General features: G+C 43.4%; 2 protein-coding genes across 3 annotated transcripts; one reads left to right on the forward strand and one right to left on the reverse strand.

Annotated features, from left to right (window-relative positions):
* Window positions 1–1,364: 1,364 nt before the first annotated feature.
* LOC136114869 (hsp90 co-chaperone Cdc37-like 1) lies at window positions 1,365–9,795 on the forward strand. The gene is made up of 7 exons (XM_065860539.2): window positions 1,365–1,527; window positions 2,859–3,140; window positions 4,537–4,621; window positions 6,644–6,759; window positions 7,060–7,182; window positions 8,059–8,214; window positions 9,034–9,795. The coding sequence occupies exons 1-7, from the start codon at window positions 1,423–1,425 to the stop codon at window positions 9,133–9,135; spliced, it is 969 nt and encodes a 322-aa protein (XP_065716611.1). The 5' UTR covers window positions 1,365–1,422; the 3' UTR covers window positions 9,136–9,795.
* A 3,536-nt stretch (window positions 9,796–13,331) lies between these two features.
* On the reverse strand, window positions 13,332–25,071 carry AK3 (adenylate kinase 3). Of its 2 annotated transcripts, none has more exons than XM_065860540.2 (5): window positions 24,697–25,071; window positions 20,551–20,670; window positions 17,426–17,598; window positions 15,056–15,174; window positions 13,332–13,681 (listed from the first exon to the last, which is right to left on the reverse strand). In XM_065860540.2, the coding sequence occupies exons 1-5, from the start codon at window positions 24,842–24,844 to the stop codon at window positions 13,558–13,560; spliced, it is 684 nt and encodes a 227-aa protein (XP_065716612.1). In that variant the 5' UTR covers window positions 24,845–25,071; the 3' UTR covers window positions 13,332–13,557. The 2 variants fall into 2 exon arrangements, with proteins under 2 accessions (XP_065716612.1, XP_065716614.1); XM_065860542.2 differs by lacking the exon at window positions 24,697–25,071 and adding an exon at window positions 21,289–21,400.
* Between the last annotated feature and the right edge of the window lie 228 nt (window positions 25,072–25,299).

The following is a 25,299-nucleotide window of genomic DNA, read 5'->3' on the forward strand; positions in this document are numbered from 1 at the left end:
AGGTTACACAGGAAGGCGTCCAGGTGGGTTTTGAATGTCTCCAGAGAAGGAGACTCCACAACCTCCCTGGGCAGCCTGTTCCAGTGTCTGTTACCCTCACTGAGAAGAAGTTTCTTCTCAAATTTAAGTGGAACCTCTTGTGTTCCAGTTTGCACCCACTGCCCCTTGTCCTTACCATCGGTTGTCACCGAGAAGAGCCTGGCTCCATCCTCCTGACACTCACCCTTTATAGATTTGTAAACATTAATAAGGTCACCCCTCAGTCTCCTCTTCTCCAAGCTAAAGTGATCCAGCTCCCCCAGCCTTTCCTCATACGGGAGATGCTCCACTCCCTTCATCACCTTTGTTGCCCTGCACTGGACTCTCTCCAGCAGTTCCCTGTCCTTCTTGAACTGAGGGGCCCAGAACTAGACACAATATTCCAGATGTGGTCTCACCAGGGCAGAGTAGAGGGGAAGGAGAACCTCTCTGGACCTACTAACCACTCCTCTTCTGATACACTCCAGGATGCCATTGGCCTTCCTGTCCACAAGTGCACAGTGCTGGCTCATGGTCATCCTGCTGTGCACAGATATTCACACACAGTATACACACACACATGTGCTCACACATCTCCTCATGTATGTGTGATATCGTATGGTGCGGCAGCTCAATCTCCCGGAATAATGGCGGTGACAGGTTGCTATCACCCGGCCGCTCGTCTGGGCGCCCCCGCCGCCCCGGCCTCTCCGCTCTGTCCTCAACCTCGCCTGTGCCGGGGCCTGCAGCTCGCGACCCCCTTCAACGGCCCCCGGGCGGCGGGGCCGGACCGAGCGGATCCACGGCCCGGCCCGCGTTGCCATCGCGACCGCGGCGCCCGGGCCCCGGCCCCGGCCCTCGGGCGGCGGCGCTCGTGGTGCCCGCGCGCCCGGCAGCGCCCCTCACGGCAGCGCGTGGCAGGGCTGTGCGCGCGTCGTCTCTTTCATTCTCTCACGTATTTTATACGGAGATGTACGCACAGACTCGCGTAATTTGTCAGGGTCCTGCGGTAGCCGCCAAGGAGGCGGCCGGCCCTCCGCCGGCACGGAGGAGGCTCGACACGCGGTACTCTGAGCAGCGCCAGGCGGGAGCGCCTCGATGCCATCACCGCCAGCCCCGCGCGCTGCTGGCGGCCGGGCCTCCTCGCCGCGGCGGGCGCCGTGCGCGGCAGCGACGCTCCCGCCTGGGGGGCCAGGCGGGCCGGCACGACCCAGCTCCGCTCCGCCCGGCGCTGCCGGCACCCACAGGCCCCGCCCGGCTCGGCCGGCACACGCAGGCCCGCAGACACAGGCCCCGCCCCGCAGCGCCGGGGGCGGGAGCGCGGCGGCCCGCTGAGGTTGCCGGAAGTGGTGCGCCGCCTCACTTCCGCTAGAGGTGCGTAAGTGGCGGGGCCCGGCGGCGGGGATGGCGCTGTGGCTCCCGCACTCCCGGGACGGCGGCGCTCCGCCGGAGGAGGACGAGCAGCGGGGGCAGGCTCCTGCCTCCCGGCAGCGCCCGCCGGAAGTGCAGGTACATGCGTGTCCCCACCCCCGGCGCCTCGCTGGCGCAGCTGCCCGGCCGGCGCGGAGCGGGTCGGTGCTGCGGGCGCCCCGGCTGCCCCGCGGCAGCCGCCCGACCCCGCCGCGGGGAGGCGGCCGCGGAGGGACGTGAATCGCGGCGGAGGCCGGTGCGTGTCGGGGCGGGAGTGCGCGGAGCGCCCGCTCCCCGCCGGGCCGCTCCGTCGCGCTGCCGTGGCGCGGGGGCCGTGGCTGCCGCCGCCCCTGAGTAGCAATTCCCCATGTGACAGGTGATGTGGCAGGACTTGCGCTGGAGTTACCCCAGCGCCCTTGTGTCTAAAAGGCGGGTCTATAGGCAGCGTGTTTCTCTGCTGCTGTGGGCTAGTCGGCGTTCTATAAATATGTTGCCAGGAATTCTGGGTACTCTTGCAAGAAGCTGCCATTACGTTGGGTTTCCAAATGCTGCAGTTCCAAAACAAAGTTGGCCCCAAGACTTTGATGGATATGCATTAAAGTTTCCTTCAAATAATCTTTCACATCTTGTGTTGTCCTTCATGTCTTTCTGCCAGAGGTTACCAGCATCACAAATTTCACAATATGGCTCTGGAAGGCTGATGAACTAGGTGCACAGACCTTTTTTCTCTTCTCTTAGTGGAAAGGCAGAGCATATGCTTTAGAGGATAATTTCTCAAGTGACAAGGTGTGAATTTCCAGCACACACCTGGAAGTAATATAAGCACTCTTGCTTGAGAGGTCACTTTTCTGTCCCAGTTACGAGTAGTGACCTCCTCCATGCATTTGACCAAAAGGATCATATGCTTCTGCTGGACCTCAGCCACTTCATAACGTAAATTCCATTTTCACTGCCAGTTCAAGGGAATATGTTTGCCATCTGTTATGTACTAATCCATAGTGGAATGCAGGCAGCAGCAGTTACTTTACTCTTGTAATCTGACATCACAAAACGGATACTTTCTTTTCAGAAGTATATATTCAGAGTATTCTCACACTTGGCTGTTGCTAACATTGCAGCCCAAAGATAGCCAGAGGGGTTGCAGCTGTGTCCAAAGTATTTTTACAGTCTGGAGTCTACTGCTGATAGCGGTACATGATTTGTGGTTTTGCAAATGCACTTGAAGTTAAGACAGCTTAAATGAGAAATCTCTGTCTTAGAAACATCTGGGTGTACAATACCATGCTTCATCACTCCTGCAAATACAATGCTGAGTATCTGATGTACCTTGCAGGTGCATTAGCTTTGGGATTTAGGCCTGTCTGCTCCTATACAAAGGGTAAACTGTCGGTTTTCCCTTCCTAAATAGCATGTCTGCCTTTTCCTCCCAGATATACAGCCAAGGGATTGAATTGGCCTGCCAAAAAGAAAGAGAGTTCGTGAAGCATTCTGTAGAATGCACATGGAACCTAGCGGAAGCCCAGCAAAAACTTGGTAGCTTAGCGCTGCATAATTCAGAGTCCTGTGATCAGGAATCTGCTCAAGCAAGGACTGAAGCTGCAGAGTTGAAATGGAGAGAGGAGGAGTGGAGGAGAAAAGAAGAAGCACTAAACCAGAGGGAAAGACAGAGTCTATGGAACACAGATCCTGTTAGTAAGGAGGTATTTAATAAGGTATGGCCTATATCAGTGTGCATGAAAACAAGTGTCGCCTCTTCTTCTCATTCCACTTGTTAATAGTCTTGAATGTCTTCTGTGTCCAGTAAGGCACAAAACTGCAGTATGTGTTAAGTGTTGGGGCTATTTTCTTACTTTGCCTCATGAAAGGGAGCAAGCTGCACTCATACTACAAATCTAGATGACATTTCTCTAGCAGAAGTGTGGACCAGAACTTGCATGGGTAATCTGAGTATTGGATATGATCTGACAATGTGCACTCGCAGCCCACAAGGCCAACTGTATCCTGGGCTGCATCAAAAGGACCATGGCCAGCAGGTCAAGGGAGGTGTTTCTCCCCTTCTACTCTGCTCTGGTGAGACCCCACCTGGAGTTCTGTGTCCAGCTCTGGGATCCCCAGTACAAGAAAGACAAGGACCTGTTATGCAGGTCCAGAGGAGGCCACAAAAATGATGAGGGGGATCAACACCTCACCTCCTGTGAGGAAAGGCTGAAAGAGTTGGGATTGTTTGGCCTGGAGAAGGGAAGGTGCTGGGAGACCTTATTGTGTCTTTTCAATACTTAAATGAAGCTTATAACAAAGACAGAGATATTTTTTTATCATGGCTTGTAGTGATAGGACAAGGGGCAATGGTTTTAAACTGAAAGAGGATAAGTTCAGATTGGCTATAACGAAGACTTTTTTTATTATGAAGTTGGTGAAATACTGGAACAGGTTGCCCAGAGAAGTTGTGTACGCCCCATCCCTGGAAGCAGTAGAGGTCAGGCTGGATGGAGCGTTGAGCAACCTGATCTAGTGAATGATATCCCTGCCCATGGCAGGGAGGGGCAGAACTACACACATCTTTAAATTTCCCTTCCAACCCAAACCATTCTATGATTCGATGTAGTGCAAATGTTGCCGAACATGCTGATTAATCGTTTTGTCACACAGAAAGTTTACTTCTCTACTGTGCCTGCTCCTTAAAGTGTGAAAGTGAGTTTGCCTTTAGTGATGCCTACTGCAAATCAGATTATTTAGCACAAGCCGTTTTTTTAGTAGTTGAATCTCAGCTTTGATTTCACACAGCTATCACATCTCCTGATTTCACTCATTTAGCTGCATCCAGGCTGCAATGTACATGATTCTCATTGTTGACAGATCAGTAGGTTCCTACTTGAGGACAGAAGTTTCTCGAGAGTTTCTTCTTGGTCAGTAGTGTATAATGAGACTTTTAAACTCTATTTATTAGGTAAGGCACTTTTTTAAAGACAACCTTCTCAAGTATATGACTTGACTCTAAAATTAGAACATAGCCCTTCAAATAGTAACATACTGAAGTATAATACTCCTATATATCATGAAAAGGTATGTCTGGAGTTTCTGTGATAGTACTATTTTTCTCTTCCTCAGAGTTTTATTAATCAAAAAAGAAAAGAAGATGAAGATGTGTCTGAACCACTTATGCAAAAACATGAACAAAAGATTAGGCACTTTGGTAAGTGTGCTTTTCCCACATTTTGCAGTTTGAACTTATACAGAATATGTGTAGGTTTGCTCCTTATTGTATGGGATGAATGCTAATGGATAAAAGATCTGGCTAACAGATGGTTCAGCTTTATTTTATCAGGACAGATAATAATTTCAAAGCAAAAGAAGGTGTAAACTGCAGAAGTTTGTTAGTTCCTGTGACCAGTAAGAACTCTACCAAAAAAACCCACAAACAAACAAAAGACCTCAAATGATCTTAAGCCCTGAAAAATAAAGTTCTTGCAACTTTTTCTGCCGCTAAGTGCAAAAAGGCAGGGACATTCATGGAAATAAAAGCTGTGTGTATCAAAGTGCATGGGATTGTCCATAGCTGTTTCCTTTTAAGAAGTATTTTTCTGGTGGCCATTAAGCTGCAATGGTAATGACTGATTAAAGAAAAATGTGTATAAAAGCCTGCTGAGAGTATATGTGCGTTTAACATTATATTTACTTATCCACTAGGTGTCACTAAAATGTCATAATTGTTGAAACCGATTAAGCAGAAAGCTGATCTTGTAATCTGAAGTTTTGATGGTTCTCTGAAGTACTTCACATCCTTAGTTAAAAGCTGGGTTCAGACTCTGTGGAATTTCAGAACAGTCAAGAACAGGACTGCGTTTGCAAAACTCAGTTTTTTGTACTAGCTTGTTTTTACTAAGCTATTTGATTCTAAGGATCTTAAACTGTTTTGAAGAAAGGATTTCTAGCCTTAGCAAGCCTTAGAAGTACCAAGCTGAGGTACAGCACTTGTCAGAGTGTGCAAACAGCAGTGACAGGCACAGGTTCTCTCAAATACCTTAATTGCCAGGTGTAAGGACAGCAGAATCAGAATACATCTCCTCTTATGTGCATTTTGGCAGGTTTCCTAGCTAAAAGTTGGGCAAAATTACTTTGTTGTCTGAACTCCGATCAAGCTGTTACAGAAACTACCTTATCAGAGAAGGCCACCAACTTTTTTTCTTAATTCCCAAGTTCAAAGCCGTGTTGCTATTTTAATTCAAAATCTGTAAGTCCATTGTGAAAAGGGACAGTGCGCTAGTGCTCTTTCAAGTCTCTCATTCTGTGCTAGCTGCTGCTGAAGGGCCGTGTGAACTTCGCTAGCCCTATTGCATGACTCCTGTTTCTGGATCCTGCTCTGCCTTCCAGGCAATAAAGACCTTATGTGGAATAGCTCTCTTGAAAACAGCCAAAAGAAGTATTGGCCATTGCTTTCTCTTTAGCCATTTGTTTGCTAGAAGTAGGATTAGCTTAGGTCATTACCGCTGAAATATCTTTAGCCCAGTTATACACTGGTAGATGGGTAAAGCTGTGCATCTGGTACCTCTTGCCAGTAATTACTTGACTGTCAGTGATGCAGGAAGAACAGTTTTAAGAAGCGGTCTGAGTACTGAGCTGTGATTTTTAAACTCGAGGTAGCTTCGTGCTATCACCATTCAGTGTCCTAGTTAACTCTCCAATACTGGTGCGGCTTTGCTACTGAGATCAGGCTGTTCCTGTGAGTACATTCAAATTTCCTGAAAACCTAGCAAATCATGTGTTAGAAGCAGTTTCCTTTTTGAGAGATTACACATTATTTTCATTGCGTTCTTACTTGTGAACATTTAAAGGATTCGTGTTGGTCGGAATCACTGAATGTAACTCTCTATCCATAAACTTCTTGAACTATTTGATGATACAGCTAATAGATACCTACACCACTTTGTTAGTGTGTATGAGAACTTGTTCCAAATAACTTACCAACAACACTAGAGATGCATTCCAGTATAGGAAATTGTGACTGTTAAAATCTGCTTCTGGTATTTCTGGTAAGGGTTTCTCAGCATTGGTTAGATGTATAAATAAAACCCCCAAATTTAGCTGCATGCTGTCATTCTGAGGTTAGTGAATTGCAAAGGTGTTCTATATACTGGGGTATCAGTGGAAGTGACTTCTTTGCTGAATTAAATAACTTATCCATTTCGAATACCTTAACTGAATTTCTCTTAACTAGGTATGCTGAGCAGATGGGATGACAGTCAAAGATTTTTGTCTGATCACCCTTATCTTGTCTGTGAAGAAACATCTAGATATCTCATGTTGTGGTGCTTTCATCTAGAAGCTGAACAGGTACGAAGATAATGTTTAAATTGTTTGAAAGCATAGAGTTTCCCACTTGCGCTGTAGAAAAGCTGGTCAACCTGATTAGCTGTTTAACTGTTCTTCCTACCCGCCCTCTACTTTACTGAAGAAAAACTCTATTATGCGTTATCATATATATGTCTAGTTAGAGCTAATTATCACTCCCCTTGCTTCTGTGAGCATCAGTTCTCATCTGTTTAGGAACTATAACAGAAGCAAATCATGCTGAAATCTATAACTATATTAACAGGAAATATCTTAACATCATAACTTTTAACTTTTTTTCAGAAAAGAGCTCTGATGGAGCAAGTAGCACACCAAGCAGTTGTAATGCAGTTTATTATAGAAATTGGCAGAAGCTGCAATGTAGATCCAAGAGGTTGTTTTCGTCTCTTTTTCCAAAAAGCCAAAGTAAGTCGACTTGGGTAAGGGTGGGGTAAACTTTTGATGCTGTACAGGCGACCAGTGTTTTAGAGAAGGTCTCTTCCTAACCACGAGAGACTAAATATTTTATTGACTGACTTAGGCTTATGGGAAGGTGCTCTGTTAGCAATTAGACAGAATATTTTGGTGTAATTCCTATTCTGAAAATGAAAATTTAGTGGATTTTGCTAATCCCTGAGGGAAAGCAAGATACAAGAGGACAACAGTCGTGCTACAGACAGCTAATATCTACATAACAACAGCAAACATAGACCAGTTTAACGACTGTTGGCTAATTACACCTGCATTTTCACAGCGTACCAATGTATAGTCACAACTTTCAATTTCATCTGCACTTCACAGTGGAGCCCAAAATAGTGTCCCTTTCTCAACACTGAATTAGAGCCATGCAGAGCTACGCAGGAGAAATGTGGGAAAACTGCAACTCTGGTTTGCTGTAGGCTGTATTCAGGTATTCAGGACTCTGATGGATCTCAGTATTGCCTATAGGAGTTCAGCTAAAGTGTGAGTCAACACATACATGTCTTTTGACCAGAGTGCTACATCAAGCACCTGTTCTTCTAAGGGTACTGGCTTCTGAGTTGGAATAAAGGAAGGACTAAAATTAGATATATTTTTACATGTCCTTAGGGAAATGAATTACTCCTACATATAAATACTGTAGATTACCTTAAAATGAAATCTACCTGAAATTCCATTTTGACTAACATTGAGTTATTCACAGTCGTTATTCCCCAAAGGGTATAACATACATTACTGCATGTTTGGGGTTTTTTTCAGCATTGTGTATGCTTACAACTCAAATGTGGCTGAAGTTCAAACATTTCATTTTTCCTTTTGCAGACAGGAGAAGGCTATTTTGAGGCTTTTAAAAATGAGCTTGAGGCATTCAAGACAAGGGTGAGAATCTCGTCACAATCACCTGGCTTTCAGTCTATGTTACTACATGATCTCAGTGTCAATCCTGGTCTTGTAGGAGAGCTGACATCTTTCTCACAGGTAGGTTTATTACTTTTAGAAACTGATTTAACTAAAGTAGGATTAGGTCCTGCCTTGACAAGCTGCATCTTTTTTAAGTATGGAGAGGATTATTCCTAGAACTGCTAGTCCTCAGGATAGAATACACAAGGCATGTGTAGGCTTTCTTTTTACTTGGTAGAAGTGAGAAAGCATTTGCATAAGGTCAAAGCGTATGTTAGCTCAGTGCCTTTATATTTTCATGCTTAAAATAAACACTGCATCATAAAACTGATCAGATGCTAGAACTATATTCACAGTCTTTAGCACAAGCAGTGAAATGAGCTTCCAGTGTAAAATGACTAATCCTATTCATGAGATCATTCAAGTAAGTCAAGCCTAAGGAAAGCCTCCTGTTGTGCTAAAAGGAAACTGAAGGCACTCAAGTCTTCTGTTACAGTACTAGTGATAGCCACAATCTAGAATGAAGAAACTACTTAAAAGATTGTCAAAAATTAGGTATTAGGGAAGGAGTCACAATTCAAACTACTTTTTTGAAATTAGTTAAAGTACTTCTCAAGTAAGATCCAACAGCTGAATTTTAAGTAAACAGGGAGTCAAGTGACAGAAATATTGAGACCAAATACTTGAGCTATGTCAGAAGATTTAAAGAATCCTTGACACAGTGAGGTAATATTGGTTGATGAATTTTTCAGAGTTTATTTCCTTACATTGCAAATTTTTCTCATCTTAAGATGAACAATGCAAAGAGTCCAACTTAAAATAAAATCTCAGTTTCTCTCTCTGCCTCCATGTATATAGTTATGGAGAATTAAGCTGTCAGTTTTTCATCTGTTGCAGAACACAGGTGATCTACAAGGTTCCATAAACACAGATGGCTGCAGCTTGACCTCTGTGATACAAAGAGATGAAGAAGAATCCAAAATGATGGACACAGTATAGTACTCCTAAGACTGAGGCCAAGTACTCTTTTTTTTTTTCTTTTTTTTTCTTTTTTTTTTTTTTCCAAAGAAACAAACATGGCTATTTTCTTGACACTTATTTTTCGTGGGTACTGCACTTTATTTTTGGTGTCAGATTTTTGTTGTTTTTATTGTTGTTTGGTTTGGGTGGGAAAGGGATTTTGAAGGGTGGGTAACACAGAGAAACTTAAAATATTGTTTGAAAATGTGCTGCTAGGTTTTTGGTTGTCTTTGCAGAGCAGGGTTCTCATATTGCCGAATGTGAAACTGGATGTGTTTTCTGCTACTAACCTTGCCTTTCATGACTTTAGAAATTAAAGTATGAAAAAAAAAAAACTGCACAAATACAATGTTTACAAGAAGTGGTAGATTCTTGGTAGAATCTGCTATTGTCTTACTACAGAGGTGGAACTGTTTTAATCTATGAATTTTGGAGATTACAACTGTATTCATGCTACCTTGCTGACATTATAAGCTCTCAAATTCGGTTATCACTAATAGCAATAAATCAATATCTGGTATCAGTATTTTAGATCTGAATGGATTAGATTAAAACACTGGCTTTCTACCTCCACTAAGGGGATTTAAATGTTACATTGTGCTTTCATTAAACGTAACTTGGTTTTGTCCTAAAGTGTAAGCAATGCTTGTCTATGTATGAGTGCTGGGTTGTATGATTTCTGAGAGTCTGACACTCTTCTTGTTCATAAGGCTAACTTTAGGGTTGTTTTTTTAAACCAAATCTCATTATGAGGGCAAGTATTTGATAGAGGGAACTTGAGGTACAAGGGTTAGGCTAAAACTTCAGTTTAAACAAAAAGCTCTGTCACAGATCATATAGCATGTCATGTGGAGTTTGAAATGTATTTCATATGCTACTAAATTAAAGTGAGTTTCTGACATTGCAAACTCAAAAATTGAAGTGGAAAATCATTACAAGCTTCCTGTTTGAGGAGCTGGAAATCCAAATACTGTTTGTAGACAAGGCCTTCCACAGAACCTCTGCAATCCAAAGTTCTACTGTGCTTTTCTAACTTAATGCTATTACAGGAGTTTTATCTATAAAAATGTATACTGCAGTTGGAAGACTCCAGAGAAGACATATCTCAAATAATGGTATCGGTACACACTCTGTCTTTTACTGTATTATTCTGATTGGAGGTAAGGTCTGGAAGGTACCTAGATTTCAGTAGTTTGATGAACACAGTCTGCTTGCAGTTGCTCACTGAGGCAAAAGCTGTGCTGAGATCCAGTGATTTTCAGCTTTGGCTATAGCAGAGATGGGGAGAAGTCTTAAGTCTGCACTGTATACCAGAGTATTAGTACAAATGCAGTAGCAAAACTAGGAATACCAGATCCACTGATATAATAGAAGTAGCTATTCATGAGCCTTCTGTCCTCTACTTTGCAGACAGACTGAGGATGAAGGAGCAAGCAGCAGCTCTGTCCCAGATGCAAATTAGAGATTTTTAAAATATTACTACTGAAACTGGTTAAGTTTGACGGATACTCCAGAGAGGATCAATAAACACTGCCTCCTCCTTAATTATTAAGGGAAACAAATAACTTCAGTTTGTTTTTTAACTGAATGTTATGAACAAGGGTAGGAAGAGTAGCGTAGCACAGTGACTTGCAGTTGCTACTGTTAGCAGTAGAGCCACATTGATCTAGCAACCTGTGATATAGTGGAAGTTATTTTTAAAGTTTCGAAGGGGGTAAAATTGGATGGTGTGGGAATAAGTGTAAAATCATAAGGAGATTCCCTCACCCTTCTTCTGGCTAGCTGAAACTTACGTAACCTAGAAAGAAAACAAGTGTAGCTGTTTTTTGTTGAAATCCAAACGCATAAATAGAAGCAAGCAGCACATTGGGGTTCCTCATTGTGATGTACTTACTGTTTTCTAACCGTGACATTTTTAAAGAAGTTTTCAAGATTTAATTGCAAGGTGACAGTAACCTGTGGCAGATGCTCTGTGTTAATTCCCCCCACCCTCTACCCTCTCTGCATAGGAAAAAGTCCTCACTAAGGGAAGGTGATAGGAAGGAAAAAGGGAGAGAGCCTTCAAGTTGTAAAGGTTTTAAAATGCTTTACTAATGCTACTAATAAATAGAGAAAATAATACAAAATGTACAAACCCCAATCTTGAATATCCCAGGTAGCAGCATTTAACCCCTTTGGTGGTGGGTGGAGCTGTCATGGCTCCAGCAGCTGCACGGCAGGCACCCCAAGTCCTGGGTGGGATTTCACAGCAAACTGGAGCTGGATTCAGGGATGCAGGGTCTCAGGCCTTGGACTGCAGGGATGGCAGACAGGATCCTCTTCAGATGCCAGCCCAGCTGTAGTCAGAGCGAGATCCTTGTGATCTCCCTGTTTTATAGGGTGTGTGATGTGTATGGGATGGAATACACATTGGTCAGTTTTAGTCACCTGTGCTGTCCGCCCCTCTCGCAATGGGACATTCAAAATCCTGTCAGTCTTCTTGGTTGTTATAGCAATAAATCTAAACACGGGGCTTATCCTGCATTCCACTGGTCACCCTTACCAGCTTTGGAGCACAGTGTCCGAAAAACATGCAGCTAAATTCATAAAAGTGCAGTTACTTAGAAGAACTTAGCTGAAAGCAAAATTCACTAAAAGAGAACTGGTCTTGTTTTTAACAAAACCAGGACAGTGCGTGTCTAGACTCGGTCTACAGCCTCCACGTATATACATATAGACATGTATGAAGATTAAAGTACAGGTCGTGCAAACTGGAACACAAGGGGTTCCACTTAAATTTGAGAAGAAACTTCTTCTCAGTGAGGGTAACAGACACTGGAACAGGCTGCCCAGGGGGGTTGTGGAGTCTCCTTCTCTGGAGACATTCAAAACCCACCTGGACACCTTCCTGTGTAACCTCATCTGGGTGTTCCTGCTCCAGCAGGGGGATTGGACTGGATGATCTTCCCCGACATTCTGTGATTCTGTGGTCAGCCTTTTACCAAGCTTCTTTAATATGTTAGGAAGGCTACTTGCAGTGATAACTGCTGCCCATATTGTTTATTTGTAGTAGTGGGACAGCTTTACAAATTCTACAAGGACCATCTTTTTTAGACTCAAATATGTCTCTATTGATAATGTTAAAACTAGATGTGCATATGAAGTCCAAGGTGTGTCAGCACTGCAGCGCTGTAGTTGTCTACAAATAGCCACTGCACAAGAAGATTGGAACTTGCATTAGTAGGACATAGCTACCTCAGACACTGCCTACACAGAATTATTTGTTCCTCAGGTTTTGCTGACTCTTCTTGAAACTCTCAATCTGGTGAGCATAACAAAAAAAGGGCTAGGAGATGTCACTGAAAAATAGTAATGTCTGCATTTCCTGGGCTGTTAAAAAGTGTGGCCCGAGGAGGTTTGTAACTCCAGTTATCTAGTGAATAAATAAATAGAAGAGCTGTTCAGAGACATGAATGAGTAGTATGAACTCATGAAAACCAGTCCAGTTGCTACAGTAAAACCTGCTACAGTAATATGGCAAAGTTAAGAATTTGACCACTGAAAATCCTGGTACTGGCATCAATAAGCACTTTTTTTTTTTTCCAAAGATAGTAGAAAAGACACGTTCACTAGTCGAGATCATCTAGCTACAGGTTTACCAGATTACACATAATCTGGTCAGTATCTGCTGTCATTTTACTAATAAATTCATATACAGCTGCACAAAGATAGAGGCTTTACCAAATGTGTTACATATCATTGAAACTTCATTTCTCATTCCTGGAAGATCGCTGCTCTGAGGGCTGAAATACAAACATAGTAATAAGGCCAATCATCCAAGCAAGTGTTAAGAGTAATTTAAGCCCAGCCAAATCAACTACCATCTGTGCAAGCAAAGCTAAAAGAAGATGAGTGACTTGCATGAGATCAACCTTACGTGTATGCCAGTTCTGGTCTGAAATGGCTCTTTGAAGAACAGTGGTCATGGTTCCCCTCAGCTTCTGGCTGGCCCCAACTAATCACACATTCAAGAAATGTGCTTTCATGTCCTTATCGTTGTTTCACACTATATTCCATGAGTGAGTAAATCCATCAATGTGCTTTGTAATTAAGCTGTATTCTGAAATGTGTTTCCTTCACTAATCAGCATTTGCAAATATAAATATTTTCTGAATAAGAGACACAAGAGCAGCTGCTTTTGTTATAGTCAGTTGCTATATTATAAAAATAACGTATATTTAATATAAAAAATTACAGCATTAAAGTGAGAACCACAGGCAACAAAGTTTTTTCATAGTGTAAATTAAGGACAACATTAGACTTTAATTATTCATCAGTCTGGTAGATCAAGAGAAATTCTTGATAGCTGAATCTCACATTAATCAAGTGTGAGCTATGACAGATGAGAAGTTAGACCTGTTTTCACCTGGGAGTGGCAGCATCTTTCAGGCTCACATCTGGCAACTTGGTTTGGAGGAAAGTATAGATATGTGGCCAGATGTTATTGGTTTCTGTTCCAGAGAAGGATTTCAATAATCCTTTTTTCCTAAGGAAGAAAAAGAAAGCACGACAGTGGTCAAATTGCTTAATTGTTCCAGGATCTCCACCTCACCTCAAGGTAGCCCTGGCAGGAGTGTGCAACTTAACACCAAGAACAGCCATAACATTGGGAATGCAGGCTGGACATGCATTACTCTGTTCCTCAGACAGTGAGCTGTTGGCCACATCAGTTCATAAAGCTGACAGCTGTCCACAGAGTGCGTAATAACCGTGAACGGTGAGAATAAGCAGCAATGCAGTTACATAGCACATGTTATAGAGCAGTCATCCAAACAACTGTGACTAACCCAGGGATTGTAAAGTTACACCTCAAGAAGCAAAGAAGGTGCATCAGGACAAGCAAGTGAACCATACACAATCAAGTTATTCTGAATTAGCTCTAGTAGCTAGTTTTATCTGTAAAAGTGTTGTTATTATCAGTCATAATAGCTTAGGCCTATGTCTTACTGTGGTGCTTTGAGGCACTTTCACTTCAGAAAGCTACCAAAGTCAGGAAAATCATTTTCAATCCAGAAAAGGTCCTTCTTTAAAACTTAACCACCCCAAAGATGGAGCTTCTAGTCTTCTGCTCAACAGTTTTGGTAGAGCATAATGAAGGGTGGTGGAGGTGGAGACAGAGGAAGGTCAGTCACTTCACGACATTGTCACAGAGTCTGATTTCTTTGTCTAGGCAAGATAAGACTACAAAGCTCTACACCGTGGACTCCTATTATCTGTGTATTAGCAATGTGATATTTGCAGCTTTACATTAAGAGAAACTTAATGTATAATTTTGGCTCTTAAAAGAACTAATAATTTGTTGTCAATCCACAGTGCAAATGGCAGTATTCTCAAATAGCCACTTATTTCTAAAGAGTCTTGCTGGATGTGTCCATCACAGTCCTGTTCTTAGAAAAGCCACTTTTAAATCCTCATTGATAGTTTTTCTATTTGTGTATCACTTCTTGACATTTTGCCCTTGTTAGGAGGGCTTGTAGTTGTACATCCAGAAGAGAAAATACTGATAAATCTTAAAAAAAAAACACACAAAAACAAAAAACAAAACTGTCTTTGTTACCTTACTAACCAGAGAGCTATGTTGCTCAGAACACTAATGTATTGAATAATGCATAGCACTCTTTGTGAAGCCAAATATGGCAGCAGCGCAAGGCTCTTTTGCTAAGCAAGCTCCTGAAGAGGTTTCAACAATGGAAAGCGTACTCAGTTTAGTGCGTTGATTTCTTTTTGAGTTGATGAAAGATAGACAGCTACTCATAACACGTTCACTGTTGCAGTATCTCTGTAACTGAAGAGATCTGTTGCTTGCTGTGCTAACATGGAAGAAGTTTTAGACTGTGGAAGAATAGATTTTATTACTTACCGATAATATTCTAGAACAGGTTTTGTTTGTGCATCGTAAGCCTGCAGCCTCTTGGTAACCGTCTCTGGCTTATCATCATCACGCTGAACAAGTGGCTCTCCGGTAATATCATCCGTGCCCTAATCATGGTTAAAAGCAAACACTGTGAAGAATGTTTCTGATTTCTGTTCGGTTTGTGTCATTTTATATTGTGGTCAGTTTCCAGTTGGCCAAGAAATGCTTATAAAGAGGAACACTACTACCCATATCTTACATGGAATATAAGATGTTGACTTTGCAGTAAAACAGTCCATCAGTTAAGAATATTTTCTCAGTATTGGCAATGAACATCAGGTCATAGTAAATTGACTAATTTGTTCTCTGGAACATTTGCTGAATATGAGAACTATATAGACAAAGGCTTCATATATGAAGGAAAATAATATTGTTGGTAATATGTTCCAGCTAAAAGCAAACAAGCAGTGACCAACTGGACTTTTGTATGACAATACAGAAACGGGGAAAAGAGTTAATGGCCCTTTAAATCACAGAAGAGTTATCATTTAGCAACAGCTGTACAAAAAATGACATAAAAGCCAGGTGAATTTTTTCTAGGATTCAGTAGAGATAGGGACCAAATGTGTGAGTTATGACAGCTCCTACTTTACTACGCATTTCACCTCTCATTTACTGAAGTGCTTTAAGTGATTGCAGAGCTGTTAAACCTTGAAACAAGCAATGACTGAAGAAATTGACCACTGGCCTATGTTATGAAAGCCTAGCTAGTGGCATAAAAAGTTGGTTCCTTCTTAGGTGCTTTGAATCATTCTGCATCTAAGGACAGAATATGACCCACCCCTCTTAGCTCCTTTATACATATTAATTAAATCCTCAAGAATTCTGATTTTCCCTAAAGACAAGTTTAATCTGACATTTGGAGTGGAAACATGAGTGATCGTCCAAGTACAAAGCCAATTAGACCACAGAAATGTTTTCCTTTCCTGCTTGCATTCTGGCAGTCAGTTTCAGAAAATCAATAACCATCAATGTTCAGTAAGCTCCTCTGCTCATGAAGGTGTGAAGAAAATCTGCTCCAGAACATCTGTATCATATTAGAGATGGATTTGTATGGTCAAATTTACCTTGTCTACATAATACAATCATTTAAAACAGTCAAGTGTTTCTTTCTAGCATCTGTGCAGGCAGCCATACTAGTGCCTTCCTTGTACCCATCAAATACTGAGCCTTGAGCTTTGTGTTAACTCCAAAGCCATAATCTGTTGGTGCTGTTGAGTAAGTAAGCATTTTGCAGTTCTATGATATAAGAGATAACTGTATTTCAGCTGTTCAACTCCATTCCATAGTTCCACGTAAATACTGCAATCTACTATGGTGTGATATGCCTGCTAATTAGTGGACGGCAGAGTGGAGTGTTCCCAGTAGCAGAGCTGTTGCAGCTGAAGCCTGCTCTTTAGTAGATCTGATAATTCTCTGTTGCAGCTTGCCTATATTCTTCTGGAATTAAAACTAACGATGACTTAAACCACCAAGTTTTAAGCACTACAAAGGCAATGTTTCCAGTTGCTCGCTTCCAGTGCTCACCTGTTATTTCAGATGGCTGAAATCCCAAAACTACAAGGCCTGCAATGCTTCTGATGTAACTTAATAGAGCTTCCAGGTGAAATGTGATGCTACAGCAGGTAAGTTATTTAGAGTTAAGAGTGAAACACAACTTAAGCTGAGTTGCACTAATGCCAATCCCAAGTTCTCCAAAAATCTTACAGTAACAATTTGCCATCATCATCTGCAGGTTTAATGCTCCTCTTTAGGCTGTCTCAAGCCATAACCTCTGATATGTTGAGAAGCTTCCCTGACTGGTAAGTTTCTACATCTGATTTTGCAATACGACAACTGTTCCCTCGAAAATACCCATCCTGGTTAAATATAAACACAGGAAAACCATTAAGTGGATTCCTCTGACTGATTTGGTGTGCTGCTAAGATACAAAGCATGAGTCCTCTGGTGCATTTAGGACTGTGCAGGCTGCAAACCTGCAGAACAGGTTAAGACCAGGCCCAACTCCTATGCCAGCGTGCAAGGTGGAGTGTATTCCAGATCAGTGAAGAGCTTTAACAAGAGCTTACAAAACACCATGGTGTTTCATTTTGCAGGGGACAAACATGTTGTCCTTCAGCCTGAGCTTCTACCAGGTCACTAATACATCGTCAGTGGCAGTGTTACCAGAAAGGTTCTGTGCTCCTAAGAGATAAAATGAGCCTTCCTCTTCTGAGCTACTGTGTTTTGCAACAACATAAGCAAATAATATTTTACTGCAATTACCAGATGCAATGCAACATTTATTTAGTGTCAACACTGATGTGTATTGCTTACCTGCACTTTGGGAGGACTAAATTCAAGATTGTAGACTCTGCCACTAGCAGGGTGGATCCAGCGTGCTGTGAGCCGGCATTTTATGGTCTCAAATGGCACATCCAGATCAATCACAGTGTCTATTTGACATTGTTTATCAAGGGCTTCTGCCTGAGCAACCGTTCTGGGGAAACCTTTTTAAAGGAAACAACTCCGTAAAAATCCAGAGTTATAACAAGAATTACCTGGATACAGTCATTAGAGAAAATAATTGCCAGACAAGAAAAAAGCATTGTCATACTGTAAAGTTGAAGAGACATCATATTTTCCAACTATTTTTCAGTGTGTCATGACACGTAACTTGTTAAATGCCTCCCAGCTTCCATTTCCTCATTTCAGGTAATGATCGTCCCAAAAGCCTAACAGATGCAAAAAGACTGCATACTCATATATAGTACATACCATAATATTGAATAAAAGCATTGTATACACATTTCAAACAATAAAAGCTACAGGCAGTTCACTCAGAGGTCTGGAACAAACTAGAAACATTTGTGTAAGTCTGGTGTAAAGAGGTGACCGTTACAAACCTATTTTATTCTGTTGCAGTAATCCCAATTTAACTACCAGAGGCAGTTTTGGATTAATTTTACATAAAAGAACAGCTTTAGAAAGAGCTCTGGCAAGTCTAGTGTATCAAACTATCCTCGGGGATGGTGGCTGTGACAGAACTCAGGATGGACAGGAATCTGTCTCCTCACTTACAGACACTGCATTTTGCCCCGTGAACTCTATGGCTTGAGTAACATGCCTTCAGAGGCACACGTTCCTCCTAGGGAAATCTAGTGGAACTTAAGAAGGTTGGGGAGGTAAGGGGTGAATAGAGAACATGAAAACCAAGGTCTCCACACAGAATTTAAAATTAAAAACCGACCACAAGGACTTTAGAGGTCAAAGCTACTGCAGAACATGCTACTGCACCATAGATTCACTGGAATAATACCTCTAACCACAAAGCTCTTGCACAGCCTCCTGCTCTTCAGTAGCTTGAAATTTTCATCATACTGTGCAAGTAAACTTCTCCATAAAGGCAAATGATAGGTACAAACTTAAGAAACTCTTCTTTGCATAACATTAGTTGATGAGTCCATCGCCTGAGTAAGGAACTAGCCAAGAACTAACCTTACAACAGAAAAAAAAGATTAGTATTTTATAGTCTTAAGGCTATTGTGTCTTGCCTAACACATCACAAAAGGAAAGAGTTGATTAATGGTTGTGCATTAAGTCTGATGCACCTGGTTTGCATCAGAGTCATCAAATGCCCTTGTGGTGTTTCTTTCATGTTCATACCACCTCATGGAAGTGCTTCTCAATGTTAAAAGCAGAGGGAGAGCCAAGACTCCTGCACTGCTATTCTTTCTTACTATTGACAAGCCAGTCTGCCACCTCACATCTTAGTTATGCAGCTGGAAAACGGGTTTGCTTTGGGACTTAGTAATGAGAAACTTCCTCAACAAATTGAAGTGCCTTTACAAAAGTGTTTGCTGCACACGGTATTCTCTCAATACATAAAATATAAGCGACAAGATATGGTGAATTATTAACAATCTGGGAACACAGAGAAAAGTGCCCTATTTATACAGCACATAAATCGAAGCAGATAATATCCCCCCCCACACAACTCGGACGGCTAGATCTGCTGACTTGCAAAGCCACCAGCCTATTGTAAGGCAGTGAAAACAGGTATTTGGCTAAGTGAACATACAAGCAGCTCAGCAACTCTATTTAGTTTGACCTAGCTGGCCTCAGCTGTTGTGAGTCGCAGTTATCATACAAAAGACTTTCTGCTTAATATATATTCAACAGAATAATACTGTTTCTGCAGAGCTGATTATACCAGAGTTATCTCTAGTGTCATTTACTGAGTCTCATTACAAATGCTGATGGAAACAAAATTTCTTCTCCAAAAGTTTAAAGAAGGCCATTAGGATGCAGCAGAAACTGATTTATTCTCTCCCAGTCTCCACACCATCCTCCTGTAAGGAGCTGCCAGCGTGCCCAGCTGTACTGCTACACATCCAGATCCACGGGGCTGGAACTGTGTGTACACAGGACCTGGAACTAAAGAAAAAACAAAATCTGCTGCTCTTTCTTTTACTGATTAGGTTTCATTGTGCTGTTCACTGTGGGAACTGAGCCTTTGTCCTCACTAAGGAGGAATGTAACTGTGACTAAAGCCACCAGAACAGATCACTGTACTGGAAACATAATAAAGCGCTAAGGGACAGAGAACACTGGATTTTTCACTCCAAATAAAATGCCACACCAACAACTTTTTAGTTTTATCTACTGAGACACATTGTGACTGGAATCTAAAGCCACACACATCGAGCCTAGACACTATCTTTGTGCTGCACATCCAGCTGTACTCTCACGGGCTGGGGTAACAGGAGCCACTCAGTTAATTAAGACAGTGGCAAATGCACTTTCTCTCTGCTGTGAACGCTGGAGCAATGAGCATATGCTGTAGAACTGCAGAACAATTCACCCGAGAGAACAGAACCAAAGAGCAAATAAGAGAGACCTTTTAGAGCACTGAAGCAGAGTTTATGTTAGTGATTCATTACACACTGCGCTGCTGCAGTACTTGCTTTCTATACTTACCTTGTTGCCGCATCACATACCTACTTTTCTATTTAAGTAATTCCTCACCCCCCCATTCTTCAAAAGCGGTCCATTCCCCAAGGACTTTCAACAAGAGAGGACTTCAAAAAAAGAAACTTCTCAATGCATATTTTAAAGGGGAAATAAAGCATAAGAACTGCCAGAACTGTCAGTTTTGAAATGTTACTGCAGTGTTGAACTACCCTTTCCAACATTAATTAAACATCCCAGAAGGCGGGATACATCCGAGTTAAACGTGCCTCTGAAGGTGGGATGCATCCAAAGCATTTTACAGCCAAAGAAACTGGGGCAGGCCAGCTGCTGAGCGTTTGACAACAAGCTCGCAACAAGGCCTGTCTGGTTACTACGAGTCGAGGATGGCTACTGGAATGTAGCTACACACAAGTGACTAACGCGCTACTCCAAGCTTTCCAGTGCAGGTTTTCTCTCCGTATATAGCGATATCCAACCTGCTAACTCACCGTCCAATAGCCAGTTGTACCGATCTAGACCTTTTAGCTCATTCAGCATTAGTCGTGTCATGATGTCATCTGGAATAAGCCGCCCTTGATCAATGTAGGACTTGGCAAGGATTCCAACTTCTGCGAAAGTAAAAGAAGTCACATTATACTATCTCTGACCTCCAGCAAGTGGAAATAAGCCCACAAGCCTGAAAAAAAAAAACCAAACACCTTATTCAGGACAGTGCAGCATAGTAAACTGTAAACAAGAGAAATGGTGTGCTTGCTGAAATTCAAAAGCAGGTGATCACTTAGGATCTGCTCATGCAAGTATGTATCAGATTAATTTGACTGGTCAGTAGTTCTACAGATGGCAAAAGGATTTCCAGCTCACCTTTATCCCCACACCCTCAGAAAAATTTTACCAGTAAGTATTTCAAATATTAGGTTCTGAAAATCAAGGGAGGCTATGAGGTAAAAGAATCTTCAAAAGAAGAAACACACAGAAGTTCACTAAGATATCAGCTTTAAGATTTCCTGCCAATAAAGTTATTTTCTCAGTTTAGTGACTAGTTATTAACTTATGACTTTACTATGAAAAGAAATGCCTTTGGTGTTTAAGAGAGCAATATGCAGTGGGACATCCTTGCCAGGTATCTGTTTTTACAACTACTAGAGTTACAAGAGGATGTTTATAGATGTTGTAAACTAATTATAGGAGTGTGCAGACACTATGATTTTCCCCTGGAAATGACTAACCTTTAACAGCACTCATTTAGCCCACTGGGTCGCTAAAACGCCATCCGCACACCACAGTTCCGGATATCACGCCACGCTCCTGGCAGCAGCATCAACATCATGGGTACAGCCAGGGAGAAATGTGTCTGCCTGGTTTGTGTCCTGGGCGCAACGTCTCCATGGCTTTCACTTATGAAACAATTACCAAGTTATGTAAGTCACCCAGAATAGCAGCTAGATCAGTACTGCAGATCTGCAGAAGCCTCTACTTGCAGCCAACTCAGATCTAGTTACAGTAAACTAAACAGAAAAGAAGATGAGAGGGACTGACATACAAGATATAACCACTTTTAGCAGAAAGCAATGAAGAATGCCAGTCCCTCACTTGATGCAGTACTGCAACGTGCAATAGTACAGGGGCCCTTCTTCAGACGAGGCAACTGAAAAGCAATATATGCCCTCAAGTAATGCAAACAGTAGATTGGTGCTGGGGGGGGGAATTAATAAAGGAAAATTTGCCATTATTCCGTGTTCACATCTATAGTCAGGCTTTGATAAGTCTGAAGACCATTTAGAAATTGCCACTATGCACCTTAGTCAGACTTCAAATAACCGTCAAAATATGGGAGTCAGGCTCTCATGCCCGAGCCCTCCAGCACATCACAAACTGGAAAGAAGGCGAGAGTCTCCTGGCTACAAAGCACCCAGCTTTTCTCCATCTCCCTTCTGCAAGGTCAGCAAGTTGTACTTATTATTCTAGCACACTTTGAACTATACACCCTGCAGAAGAAGGCTGTGAGGGGGAAGAAATCACATCTAGATAGTTTAACATGCACTCAAGGCTTGGATCTGTTACTGATTTACAGTGCAGCATTGCTCTACCCACAATGATCTCAGAGCATGCACAAGGCAAAGGTGATAGAGAACGGCACTAACGTGCTTTGGGAAGACAGCTGAGCTTTTGGGCCCAGACAGGCTTAGAGTACAGCAAGCTGTAAGGTTCTGTTATTAGACCAGCAGACCTGGAAACATGTTACCTCTCTGTACAAACCTCAGGCTGTTCAAAAAGTCACTATTACAGAAGATAAAATAGACACAGCTATACCCATAGTTATTTGTTATGACAAAAAGTTTGTATGCTAGACCATAGTTGCTTTCCCCCCGGCCTGTTGTTGGGGGTTTAAAGGTTTTGCAAAAGACTGGCATGCCATAACCACATTAGAGCATACAAGCTCCAGCCACATAAAGACAAGGCATTGCTTAGCTCTAGAGAGGTGGCCACGGACTCTCCAAATGCAGCACAACACAGTAACAACTGCAAATTGCTAAGGACACTCACATGTTCCACAGGACTTCTCAACGAAGTCCATTTTTGCGAGGCAGCAAATGCCAAAAGTGGCACCGTATAGCTATTGCTAACTGTATTTACTTTTCCAACCATTTTAACTGCCCAATTTGCAGGGTTCTGCTATTATAATCAAAATGCATAAACTCTTCACCTCCACAAAACCTGTCACAGCTCTCTCAAGCTGCCTCTCAGTCCCCCTCCTTCAGTGTAACACTCACTCCTGCTATCTCAGTTTCATCTCAAATCCTTTGGAGACCGTTTCTGCAATGAGTGACTCACTTTCAATAAAATTAAAACAGAGCTTCATCTGGCTTAATTAGTGAATGAAAAACTCTGTAGCAGATTCCTGTAAGTTCTATGCTAGCTAATTCAAACTCCATCATCTCTTACAACCTCCACTGGCTTCTCCCTTCCCATTCAGGGTTTAAACGCGTCTGCTACGCTTTGATTTCACATCTTGGTTGTGCTTCCCATTCTTTCATCTGTCCAACCCACCTAGAACACTTTGCCATATACTTTTCTTTCCGCTACTTCATGACTCCCTCTCAAATCAAGCAATGGGATATTTCCACTTGCAATTTTCTATTTTCACACATCCTTCAGCTTGATCTTTCTCTTTGATCTTGCTTCCAAGACATTGCAAAAGCATAAAACTTACAGTATTTAGTAAACAAAATATTTCCTTTAACTTCTGGAATGCCCTCCTTTCTCACTAGATCTTACACTGAAAGTTCGTAACACCAACAATTTTGGTTTTGGGACGCTCTGTAAATAAAAACTGACATGTGCAACCAAACAGACCAAGCAAGAATGTGATCAGATACGCCTGCACAAGTGGTGCTCCTAGCAAATATTTAACTTCTAGATATCAACTACAGTAAAGTCAGTCAACTAAGCCAAAGTCATTGTTCTTACAGAGCAAACAGATTCGTGTGAAAAGAGATGTGGAAATCCCATCACAACTTATTGCATAATACAGATAATTTTTCACCTTCAAAGATGCTCAAAAGCTTCCAGACCCCAGACTGCCAGCTACCTAATCACAATACTGCAGGGACACAAGTTAGTACAGTCCTCTGCAGCTTCAAAGTGCTGGAAATAACAATACTCTCACTTCATCACATGCAACCTGAAATGGTTCTTGCAAGGTTTTCAACCCCACTGTGAAGAAAAGCAGATGCAGAAGTCAGGAGAGGACCCTTCATCATTGCAACAGTCTACCAGAGAGAGAGGCTGTGGCATCTGAACAGAGAGACAGAGGTCAAGCTACCACTATATGGTAAGTACAATTCACATCTTTACTTAATACAAGCAACTCGGTGTGCAAACACAGGCCATGCGGAAACCTAACCACAATATGAGCTTGTTGTAAGGTAACAACAATATTATATGCAAATAGTAAGCAGCTGGAAAGCTTTGCCCATTGTTTTTGGAAAGCACCACTGGGGCTAGGCCTGCCAATCCAGGACAAGGCCTTCTGATTTTGGAACAGCTGCTAAGTGCCTGAAAAAATCAGATTGCCCGGAACTCCTCCGCTCGCTCTGTCTGTTAAAAGCACAAATATTTTTCCCTTTCAGAATGTTTCAGCTGGAAGACTACCAAACACATACAAGAACTGCTGGGTGCTTACGAAAAGCAGCAAGACGAGGAACAATTTGGTGTTACAAACCGCGAAAACGGGATAAACCTCGGATACACCCAGAAAGAGGACGCCGAGTGACAGCTTTCAGACACCACCGGCTGAAGCGCTGAGGCCCACTCGGGTGCCCTGCGACCTGGGGGCAGAGCCGCGGGCAGACGCCGGGACCCGGCGGGGGGCGCGGGGGAGGGCACAGAGGTGGGAGCAGGGGGCAGCGAACCCCCTACGAGAAGCGCCCGCGGGCTTCCCGAGCGGGGAGCGGCGGCCGGACCAGAGGAAGGCGCGGGGAGCACCGCAGTCCCCCCACCCCGGCGGAGCGGGGCCGTGGCGCACAGCCGCTTCCTGCCGGGCTGCGTGCGGCCGGTTCCCGCGGAAGGGGCGGCGGGGCGGATCGTGACCGCCGCCCCGCTTCCCCTCCGCTCCGGGCTGCCCCCGTTCCCACCTGTCTTCTTCTGCATGTTGTCCCTCAGCAGGTCGCCGCTGGAGAGGTGCTTCATCCCGAAGTGTTTGACAATCCGAGCGGAGATGGTGCCTTTCCCGGAGCCCGGGGGGCCCATGATGACGGCGCGCAGCACCGGCCGCACCACCATCCTGCCGCTGCGGGGGCACGGCCCGGGCGGAGCGCCGGCAGGAGCGGAGCGCGGGAGGAGCGCGGACGGGAGGAGCGGAGCGCCGGGAGGAGCGCGGACGGGAGGAGCGGAGCGCCCGGAGGAGCGCGGACGGGAGGAGCGGAGCGCCGGGAGGAGCGCGGCGCCGCCTTCCCGGGGAGCGCCGCCTCGGCCGCCCTCCGCGGAACCGCCGAGAAGCGGGGCGGGAAGCGGGATTGTGGCGGGGTGGGGGGAGCTGAGGTCGGTTTTCTCACGGAAAAACAGTGGCGGGTTTTCTGACTGTCAGCCGGGGCAAGAAGGTCAACGTCCTTTACACCGGGCGGAGGGGAAGGTAACTAAGGTAAGTCGCATTTTAGAAAGTAAAGCATCAGAGAGCATCACTGCCCGAACTGCCCGCGACCGAACTCCGCACACCCTTCTGCCCAGGAGTCCCGTTT

The sequence above is a fragment of the Patagioenas fasciata genome, chromosome Z (genome assembly GCF_037038585.1).
Source record: "Patagioenas fasciata isolate bPatFas1 chromosome Z, bPatFas1.hap1, whole genome shotgun sequence".
Taxonomy (NCBI): domain Eukaryota; kingdom Metazoa; phylum Chordata; class Aves; order Columbiformes; family Columbidae; genus Patagioenas; species Patagioenas fasciata.